Genomic DNA, 12,843 nt, shown 5'->3' with positions numbered 1-12,843 from the left:
ATGTCTGGCCTGCAAGATCCCCTTATGACAAGCCTGCTTTCTATAACGCTGACAGAAAACAAGCACAAGTTCCCTTTCCTGTCTTCATGCAAAGTCTACCGCAATAAATTGTCTGTACAAATTTTGTCCACCTATAGCATCACTTTAGCCCTTAAACATTATGATAATCAACATCCTACTGGGAGGAACAACTGCTTGCACCAGTTTCTAACAAAAAGTTGCAGCCCATCCCTGTATGGACTAGATACAGTGCCGTGAAAGTATTTGCCCCGTCTGATTTTCTGCATTTTTGCATATTTGACACTGAATGTTATCAGATCTTCAACTAAAACCTAATATTAGATAAAAGGGACCCAGAGTGAACAAATAACACAAAAAATTGATACATATTTCATTTATTTATTAAAGAAAGTTATGCAACACCCAATGCCTCCGTGTGAAAAAGTAAAATCGCCCCCTTAGACTCAATAACTGGTTACGCCACCTTTAGCAGCAATAACTGCAACCAAACGCTTCCTGTAGTTATTGATTAGTCTCTCACAGCGCCCTGGAGGAATTTTGGCCCACTCCTCCATGCAGAACTGCTTCACCTCAGTGACATTTGTGGGTTTGAGCATGAACTGCTCGTTTCAGATCCTGCCACAACATCTCAATGGGGTTTAGGTCTGGACTTTGACTAGTCCATTCCAAAACTTTAAATTTCTTGTTCTTCAACCATTCTGATGTAGACTTGCTTGTGTGTTTTGGATCATTGTCTTGCTGTGTGCTTCAGCTTCAGCTCACAGACGGATGGCCTGACATTCTCCTATAGAATTCTCTGATACAGAGCAGAATTCATGGTTCCTTCAAATGATGGCAAGGCGTCCAGGTCCCGATGCAGCAAAGCATCCACAAATCATGACACTACCACCACCATGCTTGACCGTTGGTATGAGGTTCTTACTGTGGAATGCAGTGTTTGGTTTTCGCCAGACATAACGGGGCCCATGTCAGCCAAAAAGTTGTCAGTAGAACATTGTTCTAGAACTCTTGAGGTTCATCCAGGTGCTTTTTGGCAAACTTGAGACGAGCATTCATGTTCTTCTTAGTAAGCAATGGTTTCCGCCTTGCTACTCTGCCATGAATCCCATTTTTGCCCAGTGTCTTTCTGATGGTGGAGTCATGAACACTGACCTTAGCCAAGGCGAGAGAGGCCTGCAAATTCCTGGATGTTGTTCTAGGGTTCTTTGTGACTTCCTGGACGATTTTACGCCATGCTCTTGGATAGATTTTGGCAGGATGGTCACTCCTGGGAAGATTCACTACTGTCCCAAACTTTCTCCATTTCGACAATATGGCTCCGATTGTGGTTCGGTGGAGCCCCAGAGCCTTAGAAATTGCTTTGTAACCCTTTCCAGACTGATAGGCATCAACAAATTTTTTACGGAGGTCTTCAGGAATTTCTTTTGTTCGTGGCATGATGTGCCTCTAGAACCTGTGTGCCAACAACTTCACTCTGATGGTAAGGGCCAAAGTTAGTCAGATTTATATTGGGCAGGGCTGGCCCAAATCAGGCCTGGTTGTTAACCAAAGTACTCAAACAGCTAACCCTAATTATCCCTTTAATTGGGTTGAGTTAACTAGGGGGGCCAATAACTTCTTCAGACCTGAAGATTGCATGTTTGATTACCTTGCATACCAAACAAATGAAAGAAGCACCAAACCTTGGTGTCATTTTTTCTCAGACTCCCTCTATATACTACTACAACCTACAAAAAAATCTGACCAAATACAATGTGAAAAATGTGCAAAATGCAGAAAATCAGACAGGGGGCAAATACTTTTTCATGGCACTGTATGTTTTTACACCATTATCTCCTATAAAAGGAACATTTCTCAGTAACCAATCACTTTGAGTTGGCCTCATATGAAACCACTGAACACTGGAAGAAAATGGAAGAAAAGTAATGTTTTTGTAAAAAGGCTTTGTAGCTCTGGATACACACACATGCCCAAGTAATAGAGAGTTGTAACAATATATAAACTGGAATCAACTTTCCCTACCTTCTTGACAGGTGATGTTGGTGTAACCTGATTTGTAGGTATTGTTGGAGAAGATACCGTCACGCTGGATGGCTGTGTTGCGGTACTATTTGTAGGCTCAGAAGTTTTGCTTTTTTCTAAGGGAAAAAAAAGGTATTAAAAAAAACAGCCGACATTAAAAGGTTAAGAAACCAAGCCAAATACATACATATACAATTCAATAAAAAATACTACATTTAAAACAGATTTAGCCTCTCCACCTAACATTTTTAATATTTATGCTGAAGCCTACAACATGAATCAATTTTAAAAACACATTTAAACCACATATTTGCAATAGGTCAGGTGGCACGGAGACCAGGTCAAAAGCAACCCTTAATCACTCACCTCACACACAAAGCGTGTCCTTTAATTCCACCAAGCTAATCATGTCAGCCTGGCTGCAGCTTATCGCCGCCCTGCTGAGCTGGTCTTTAGCACTAAATGGATGTACCTGCTTCTGTTTCGGACTCAGAGTCCTCCTCCTCTTCCTCTTCACTGGAGCAGCTGGACTCATCCTTCTTCCCCTCCTCTACCTCGTCTGCTTTCTCCTGCTCCAGAGACTCGATGCGGGGCATGCTCTTCTCCTGCTCGGTGAGGAGAGTCTCTTTACTGAAAATAAAGAAATAAAATCAGACACAGACAGACAGTCTGCGACAAAAATCCTGAACTATATTTAAAACAGATTTAATTCAACACAACACTTGTAAGTTACAGTATATCAACTGTCCTATATGTTCCAGTAAAAATATAACTTTCATTGTCACCATGCATTACATTAGAATGAACAACAACCTAATAAAACAATTAATTCCCCATAACTTTTTTTTAATATATATATATATATATATATATATATATATATATATATATATATTATATATATAAATAAAGCGAATGTATTGAAATCTGTGTGAAGACACAGACTTTTACTGGCAACAGTCATCTTAGAAGAAGTAGTTTTGACTGTAGAACTGAAGTTGTGTCTGAGCAAACACAAAGGTTCCTCTGTGGCACAGCATAGCACATTATCCTGCTGTGCTGCCTAGCATGTGTAACTGTATTATCACAAAATTCATTAACTTATCTACCATCAAATAAAATCAGATTTTAGCAAAAACAGGTCACATTCAGACTATTTGTACTGAAGGAACATTGTAAAAGAATATACAACAACTGGACAATAACCATAAACAGAATAATACACCAGAGTCCAAACACTGGTACTGGCTTTACATTTGGAACACAGCTCAATTCCATGACGACATGGCAGTCTACATCAGAGGTCAGGGTCACCATAAAGTTTGTATCTCAAACAGGGTTTAATGTGCATCAACAGTGTCCTTGTCAATTTGAGAGTGTATGATAAGCAATTGAGTGGCCCAAAATTACAGTAATGCATTCTATTGGCATTCTTCGCATGAATGCAAGAGGTCTATGAACTTGTGTCTTGCAAATCAGACCTGCCAAGCCTAATGAGATAATATTACTTGCATAGCAGGCCCTTGTACAATGCAGGATCCACTTACTTCTTGACTGGTTTAAGCGACTGGTTGTTCTCCGTTGTTGTCGTTGTCTCAATCAAAGGAGACTTCTTATCCTGTTTCTCGCTAAGTAGCTTTAATAAAAGCAAAAGAAAGAATTACGGATTTATTCAACCGATTGCCCCGTTAGCTCATATAAAAAGTTTTATACTTTGACTTAATCCAAGTTTCTGAAGCACTGTCAAATCCTGGACCACTTAAAAATGCTAACGTTTTCATTAACAGGTCATCGTTGCACACAAACACCTCCACTGGTATATACTCACTGCAATCAAGGAGAATTGCCTGACCAAATTGTTTACATAAATGTGCAGTGTTAACTTCGTGGCAGCAACACAGCTCGTCATTACTTTTGAAACCAGGAAATACAAATCAGAACAGGCTTTACCAATTTTTGCTTCTTTTGTAATTCTTCTAAGTAACCAAGGACATCTTCATCTGCTACATCAAAGGCTGTTTGACCCTGCAAAAAACATAAGCTCCTGCATGACTCCAAGCAAAACACACACAGTTGTACTCATAGCAGTACATTACATTTGAATATGCATCATTATACTAATGCGATATATTATAGTTGCTTAATATTGATCATAGTAAACCTAGAACTATTTTCATTAGTAACCAAATCAGTCACACTGCTGAAGTAATCTGCTGGTAAGGTGTGCAGAAATTCACGGTTTAGCTTTTTTTATTAAACACTAAAATCTATTTTTATGAAAAGGTACAGGAGGAAGATTTGACCACCAGGTGGTGCAAAGTGGCAAATAAAACACCCATTCTAAATGCTACCTGCTCATTAAAGATGAAGTGATTTTTGCCTAATTGTTTAGTATCTAAGCAACTGAAACACCTACCACTTTGTTGACAGTGTCCATATCACATAGATTTTCTACTAAAACACGGCAAGCTTCCTCTTTGCCCCAGTGTGAAGCAGCATGGAGTGGCGTCCAACCGTCATAATCTTTAATATTTACATCATACCCTGCCTGGATTAAAAGCCTGTGGAGGAATGAGACTAAATAATGCACCTGGAATTTCATAGGAATTTAGACAATAGTAAGTATAGTAGTGTGCACATGTAATGACTAGTTTAAAATTATCCAAAAAGAAGAACCTGAACACTTCACTTACTTTAAAACCTCTACATAACTCTTTGCAGCAGCCACATGCAATGCAGTGCCCCCAGATTTGGCATGCCTGACATCATTGATCTGGCCACTGTTTAACCACTGGTGTGCATCACGAAGCATAATCCTTTCCTCCTCTTTCCGGACAGCTTCTATATCCACCCCTGGGGAAAAAAAAAAAAAAAAAAAAAAATGACAGAAGCCTATTTTCCCTAAAACTCTTAGGAAAGCAATTTCCAGGTCATGTGAAACTAAGGCATTCTGTACATCAAGCAAATATTTCAGCTACCCTAGTGCTTGTCGGACGGATCACTCAATCTGTTGCATGTATGTGAACTTGGGAACCACAGTTCTCCATATATTCATATGTCTGTGCTTGGAGAAGTATCAGAATCAGTTTGAGGAAGAAACTTACAGTGCCTTGCGAAAGTATTCGGCCCCCTTGAACTTTGCGACCTTTTGCCACATTTCAGGCTTCAAACAAAGATATGAAACTGTAATTTTTTGTGAAGAATCAACAACAAGTGGGACACAATCATGAAGTGGAACGAAATTTATTGGATATTTCAAACTTTTTTAACAAATAAAAAACTGAAAAATTGGGCGTGCAAAATTATTCAGCCCCTTTACTTTCAGTGCAGCAAACTCTCTCCAGAAGTTCAGTGAGGATCTCTGAATGATCCAATGTTGACCTAAATGACTAATGATGATAAATAGAATCCACCTGTGTGTAATCAAGTCTCCGTATAAATGCACCTGCACTGTGATTGTCTCAGAGGTCCGTTTAAAGCGCAGAGAGCATCATGAAGAACAAGGAACACACCAGGCAGGTCCGAGATACTGTTGTGGAGAAGTTTAAAGCCGGATTTGGATACAAAAAGATTTCCCAAGCTTTAAAACATCCCAAGGAGCACTGTGCAAGCGATAATATTGAAATGGAAGGAGTATCAGACCACTGCAAATCTACCAAGACCTGGCCGTCCCTCTAAACTTTCAGCTCATACAAGGAGAAGACTGATCAGAGATGCAGCCAAGAGGCCCATGATCACTCTGGATGAACTGCAGAGATCTACAGCTGAGGTGGGAGACTCTGTCCATAGGACAACAATCAGTCGTATACTGCACAAATCTGGCCTTTATGGAAGAGTGGCAAGAAGAAAGCCATTTCTTAAAGATATCCATAAAAAGTGTCGTTTACAGTTTGCCACAAGCCACCTGGGAGACACACCAAACATGTGGAAGAAGGTGCTCTGGTCAGATGAAACCAAAATCGAACTTTTTGGCAACAATGCAAAACGTTATGTTTGGCGTAAAAGCAACACAGCTCATCACCCTGAACACACCATCCCCACTGTCAAACATGGTGGTGGCAGCATCATGGTTTGGGCCTGCTTTTCTTCAGCAGGGACAGGGAAGATGGTTAAAATTGATGGGAAGATGGATGGAGCCAAATACATGACCATTCTGGAAGAAAACCTGATGGAGTCTGCAAAAGACCTGAGACTGGGACGGAGATTTGTCTTCCAACAAGACAATGATCCAAAACATAAAGCAAAATCTACAATGGAATGGTTCACAAATAAACATATCCAGGTGTTAGAATGGCCAAGTCAAAGTCCAGACCTGAATCCAATCGAGAATCTGTGGAAAGAACTGAAAACTGCTGTTCACAAATGCTCTCCATCCAACCTCACTGAGCTCGAGCTGTTTTGCAAGGAGGAATGGGCAAAAATTTCAGTCTCTCGATGTGCAAAACTGATAGAGACATACCCCAAGTGACTTACAGCTGTAATCGCAGCAAAAGGTGGCGCTACAAAGTATTAACTTAAGGGGGCTGAATAATTTTGCACGCCCAATTTCAGTTTTTTATTTGTTAAAAAAGTTTGAAATATCCAATAAATTTTGTTCCACTTCATGATTGTGTCCCACTTGTTGATTCTTCACAAAAAATTACAGTTTCATATCTTTATGTTTGAAGCCTGAAATGTGGCAAAAGGACGCAAAGTTCAAGGGGGCCGAATACTTTCGCAAGGCACTGTAGTGGTCAAAAATAAGAATGAAACATCCGGGTGTAGTCACTTTTTACAGGTAAACACATTGCATTAAAAAAGTCAGGTACCACAGAGGGCACTGTTGCTTGTCCCCCCCCAACTAGAAGTGCAGCAATAGGAGGGTATAAATGTAATCTTTAATGCTCATATACAGATACACTCAGTTATAGGTGGCTGTGTGGTCCAGTGGATAAAGAAAAGGGCTTGTAAACCAGGAGGTCCCCGGTTCAAATTCCGGCTCAGCCACTGACTCACTGTGTGATGTTGTTGTAAGCGACTCTGCAGCTGATGCATTGTTCACACACCCTAGTCTCTGTAAATCGTCTTGGATAAAGGCGTCTGCTATTATTATTATTATTATTTATTTCTTAGCAGACGCCCTTATCCAGGGCGACTTACAATCGTAAGCAAATAAACACATAATAATACTTGTCTGTATAAAAAAGTTAACCATAGAAACCCTGTCATCATGGATCGAGAACAAATCAACGAATGAATTTGATATATTTTCTCAACACAAGGAGGGGCCTGTACAATCCTCTGCTTTTTGATTGTCCCCCTCCTCCTGCTTATTTTTTCTCTTACTAATGTAAATCAAATGTTTCAAACATTGTAAGCTAGTTTGACCTAAATATATAGTGTCTCCAATAATGGTGTTGGAAACCAATGTTTACATTTAAAGACACAACACAACCTACTGGAATGCAGTTGATGGAGTTTTGAAATCAGTGCTGCCTCTTGCATAATAGTGTTGTCTTCAGAACCTCTAGATTCTTCAACTCACAGTATACAACTTTGCAATATGAAACTGGTATCTCAATGGAGGAAAGTAATCTGAACTTGCTGTTAATAACCTTGAAGCATATTGTATTCTTATTCACAATCTTATAAAATAGTTAATGATACTTGCATTTTCTCCGAATTAACCAAGACACTCACGGACAAAAAAAAAAAACAAAACACACACACACACACATTTCCATTACTTCATTATACACAGTAATCTGTACTCTAACGAAGTAGACTAGTCAAATTATTATTATAAAGCGTTATAATTGGGGACCATTAGTCTACAGTTGCTATGTCAAGCAACAGCTTAAACTATTTATTCAACCATTAGGGTTATACAGTTCATTGTAGTTTTGACAGTGACAGTGTATGACTTTGTGTTGCAAACAATGTTCTTCATTATTGCCCAGACAACCAGATCACATTGGAATATAGTAGTCTCCGCGTATGGAACACCTCCTAAGAGAACACTTCAGCTAAGAAAATAACCTTGTGGTGAAACTCACTCACTCACCCCCCCCCCCTCTTGAAGCACACCGATTGGTTTATTAAATCTTTCCAGAACCGCTGTCATATCACTGACTTGTTTTGTATTCCTAGTGCACTTCATCGCTACAAAATGGCATGTAAACAAACGGTGAAATGTGCCGCTGTTTCTCTTGCTACAAAAAACTTGGAAATTGTTCAAGCTCTTGAAAAAAACCCGAACCAGGAGACAAGTCTCAGAGTAATTGGGTGTTTCTCGTTCTGGCGAGTTGCTTCACCATTCTGTTAAATAACTGTGTGCATGTCTTGAATATTGCTCCTGTACATGTATTCATAATTCATCTGCTGTATTTTTTTACGTATGTAGGGGTGCTGTTTTAATTTAGTTTGACATTTTATTAACGTTAGTTTGTTACTTTAATATAGTTTATTAACATACACTTGCCTATTGCTTTTCTCTTATTCTGTTAATTTCATATGTTGATGCACATGTGTCATAAGTAATTCATATTTATTTATTTATTTATTGTGTCTGGTGGTCAACTCTGTCTTAGAGAGCACTTCCAATAAGAGAACAGCCCACTTGCTTCCTGAGGGTTGTTCTCTTAGCCAGTGAATACTGTATAAAGCGTTGATGTGATATTGAGGTGAATTACTTACTCTACTGTTATCTATGAAAGCAATTGCAAACAAGATAATTAAGCCAGGAGAATACTGTAACATTAACAGTACAAAACTGCAGTCCACAATAGGAGTAAAACATCAAGTTGTACCCTAATCTACTCTAATAAAGACGGCATTATAAATCTGAGTGACATGACGTTACATGGGCAGATGGAGATTCAAAAACATCACTAGACAAGTTTGAACTGAATTTGTCCAGTGACTTTTTTATTTTTATTTTTTTTTTTAATAAATTTAGTCGTTGCCAATTAGTTTTTATTATTTTCTCCCCAATTTGAAATGCCCAATTATTTTATTATGCTCAGCTCACCGCTACCACCCCTGCGCTAACTCGGGAGGGGCGATGATGAACACACGCTGTCCTCCGAAGCGTGTGCCGTCAGCCGCCGATTTCTTTACACACTGCGAACTACAGCGTCGGAGGACAACGCAGCTCTGGGCAGCTTACAGGCAAGCCCGCAGGCGCCCGGCCAGACTACAGGGGTCACTGGTGCACGGTGAGCCGAGGACACCCTGGCCGACCTAACCCTCCCTCTCCCGGGCGACGCTCGGCCAATTGAACGCCGCCCCCTGGAAGCTCCCGTCCACGATCGGCTGTGGAATAGCCTGGACTCGAACTCGCAACGTCCAGGCTATAGAGCGCTCTAGCGAGTGCTTTTACTGGATGCGCCACTTGGGAGCCCCCTAGTCCAGTGACTTTTGAGGTCGCCCTGTGTGCCTGTCATTTATTTTAAATAGTCAATGTTTAAAAAAAGTTTACAATACTGTTGCAAGCCCACTAAGGTTTTTCTTCTTGTTCCTTTAAAATAAATATTTTATTCCTCTCTTAAAGCATGCCTGTGTGGAGTGCAAGATGTGCCCTATAGCCTGGACATTGCCTGTTCGAGTTCTGGCTATTCCATTGCCGACCGTGGACAGGAGTTCCCAGGGGGCGGTGCACAATTGGCCGAGTGCCTCCTGGGGGGTTTGGGGGAGAGGAGGGTTTAGGTCGGCCAGGGTGTCCTCGGCTCACCGCGCACCAGCGACCCCTGTAGTCTGGCCGGGCGCCTGCGGGCTTGCCTGTAAGCTGCTCGGAGCTGCGTTGTCCTCCGACGCTGTAGCTCCGAGGTGGCTGCATGGTGAGTCTGCAGTGTGAAAAAAAGCGGATATTCTAAAATTGGGAGAAAATAAATACTGAATTTATTTAAAAAATAAAAAAAATTAAGGCCTGTTTTAGCAATGGGCAAGAATAAATACAATAGAAATCAAGCTTGGCTCTAGTGGGTACCCATACATTTCATAACCGAGAAAGCCTTTTACCATAAAATAATGAATCTTAATTTTGCAACTTCCACCAATACTGCACTGTTAATCATTTTCTGAAACATGCCGCTGCATTGCTATAAAGCTGCATCAGCAGTCAAACATTGCAAATAAAACCAGACAGCTGTCACTACAGGCACACAGATACTGTGGTAAGCTAAGCAAATCACATACATAATATGACCAGACCATCATAGCACACTGTAGGCAGGGATAATTAACACAGTATGCATGTTGTAAATTAAGCCCTTAGGACATGAGAAGTGTTGAGATGTACTCCGGACACAACCTTGTGGGTTACAAGCTCTCTGCTACCTGCCCTCTCTCATCTCTCAAAATATGAATGTACAGTAAGCCTAGTTTACACTACCTAAGTCTTGGGGCAAAAACAAAATTATAAAAATTAGACCTGAACAAAACAGAAAAGTGGAGAATAATAACACGTTCATCCCTGTTCTTTGTGCTTCATACCAATGAAAAGAGTGCTTTTATTGCCTCCAGAATAGTATTTGCAAAAGAGGTGTTTCCAATTAATACAACACTCAGTCTACACTAGAAAACATCACTTTGTAGAAATAGGAAATATAGTAATAATGTAAAAAGGAATGACATCTCAGATCAAAATGTTAGTAAAAAATAAGTTAAGAGCCAATTTAAAAATTATCTGGATTACTGATATTGCCAGACGTCTAACAATGTGGCAGTGAAATTGTTCATTTTTCTGTAATGGAATCCAAATGATAGGACAATATACTGAGACGTCAACTGGAAACAGAACCCAAGGTCAGAGGTCAATGTCACTGACAAATTGTAGCATACAAGGTTTATTTAGCCCCGACAATGAGTGCTTAAAACAATGTGACCTTGAAAACGGTTAATGTTCAGTGGTAAGCTAAATCAACAGTTTAAATAAGCAAAATCGTATGAGGTGTGTGGTTGTACTCCGATAAACTGTGGTCCCAATCCCAGTGGTGACCAGCCTACCAATTTCCACACACGCAAGCGGTTAATCTGATACGATTCTGTTTTACCTGCAGTGTAGTGTAATACACAAGCCCTATGCCATCCACATCCTCAGGGCAGTTACACAAAGGCTCTTCTATTTCAAGACAGAACAGTAGATCTTTTGCAGAAATCATCTATGCTAGTCAATGATTGTTTTCTTTTAAAGAACTACAGTACTTGGTGAATCAGCCCCTGGTCGTTGCTTTTGGATCCATTACAGATAGTCTGAGAATGTACAGAGGCAAAGAAAAATTAAGTTAAAATTTCAGGTTAACAATTTAATACATTAACCAGCCCACAAACAGAGGCAAACATACTCGTTTTAATTTCCTGAAGCCATACTCTCATTGGAAGAGCCTTTATTGCTTTATTTTTTTTATATCTATTATAAAAAAAGTTCCACCAGCGCAGCAGATCAGCTGAGTACCTGCCACTTTTACGCATTAAAAAATCTGAAATACGCACTAAATTTAAATGCGTAAAAATATGCATAGCAACTTTGCTGCACAGATTGTCTAACTCACCTCCCACCTCCCTTATGAACATTATCCAGTCTCTGGCTGGCCCGATTGTCTTTGCAGCCAATCAGAGTAAGAATAAGAAAAACTCAAAGCTACACCGGTTGAGACTCCAGCTACAAATCCAACTGGAACCATCGTCAAAGGCAACTGCTGAAAAATGCAGCTTATAATATTAAATTACTGTTTTATAACTTAATGCATTTCCTTGTTTTATTTATCTGTATGGCTTTATAATTGAAGTTTTAACATGTTCACCGAGTTTAAGAATTTAATGTTAAAATATAAGTAACGCAATTAATTTGCAAAAATTGCGTAAAAATGCGCTGAGCCGACAAAGAACTTTGTATAACACACGCGTGGTTGTACAGTAGTTCAAAGTAACACTGCAGTTAAAATGGAAGGCTCTTTTTTAATGCCTACCCCATCACTGTTAAAGATTGTACAGTATTTATTGAGATTACTCATGACTTCAAGGTAATGTTGCAATTTACCTGTTACTCCCAAACCCAACCCCCCCACCCCCCAAAAATATTTGTAGATCCATTCGTTAACAAATCTGACAATTCTATGGTTCCCACAGCACACTTGGATTTCTAGTACTTTGTAGGGAGTATCCATTTACCTTGGCGATTCACTTCATTTTGCAGAAGCTCCTCCATTGCTTCTTCCTCAGCAATGTCTAGCGGAGTCTCCCCTTCACTGTTGACAACACCTACATCAGCCCCTTGACGAATTAAATACCTGCAAAGAAAAAAACAAAATATTCCAATATCTTTCTAAAGGACAATAAATTACATGGAACATTGCGATAAAATTGTTACATTTATTATCCAGTTAAATATCACTTGCAGTACAGCATGTCCAGTTGGCAGCTCAGTAGAAGTAGACTCACGCACATTCATTTAATAGAATCTAGAAGATACAGGCTATAACAGTTAAGAACATTAAAATCACCATTTCAAAATTAATAAACTAAATTTGGTCAATCACGTGAATCTGTCATATACCACCTTTAGCTACTGGAGAACGGTCACTAAGAGTACTTTATTGAAGAAGAAAATATTTTGCCTACTGGGGAGTATGTATTTATGAGGATGCACCAACATCAATTCACAATGTCAATGGGTAGTCTAATTTGGGAGATATTTACAATGTGGGTTAACCCTTTATCTCTTGCCAATATTGTCGTGCGAAAGCAAAAATGTTTGAAGGGGAAAAATTTGACACTCGCTAGGGGCCAAAGAACCGCTTGTTCATCAAGCACCATCGTACA

At 39.7% G+C, this 12,843-nt stretch overlaps 1 protein-coding gene across 5 annotated transcripts in view; it reads right to left on the bottom strand.

Moving 5' to 3' along the window:
• The window catches only part of LOC117415287 (protein phosphatase 1 regulatory subunit 12A-like), a 65,049-nt gene that overhangs the window by 28,415 nt on the left and 23,791 nt on the right, over positions 1-12,843 (bottom strand). For all 5 annotated transcript variants that reach the window (XM_034025421.3, XM_034025424.3, XM_034025426.3 and 2 more), the window contains exons 3-9: positions 12,193-12,311; positions 4,737-4,896; positions 4,460-4,604; positions 3,994-4,068; positions 3,591-3,679; positions 2,516-2,673; positions 2,044-2,159 (exon numbers count right to left, since the gene is read on the bottom strand). In XM_034025421.3, the coding sequence (XP_033881312.1) occupies positions 2,044-2,159; positions 2,516-2,673; positions 3,591-3,679; positions 3,994-4,068; positions 4,460-4,604; positions 4,737-4,896; positions 12,193-12,311 (862 nt within the window). The remainder of the gene's footprint in view (positions 1-2,043; positions 2,160-2,515; positions 2,674-3,590; positions 3,680-3,993; positions 4,069-4,459; positions 4,605-4,736; positions 4,897-12,192; positions 12,312-12,843) is intronic.

This window comes from Acipenser ruthenus, chromosome 7 (genome assembly GCF_902713425.1).
Source record: "Acipenser ruthenus chromosome 7, fAciRut3.2 maternal haplotype, whole genome shotgun sequence".
In the NCBI taxonomy this organism is placed as follows: Eukaryota; Metazoa; Chordata; class Actinopteri; order Acipenseriformes; family Acipenseridae; genus Acipenser; species Acipenser ruthenus.
The sequence above is the reverse complement of the archived record's forward strand: the minus strand, read 5'-3'. Positions and strand labels throughout refer to the sequence as shown.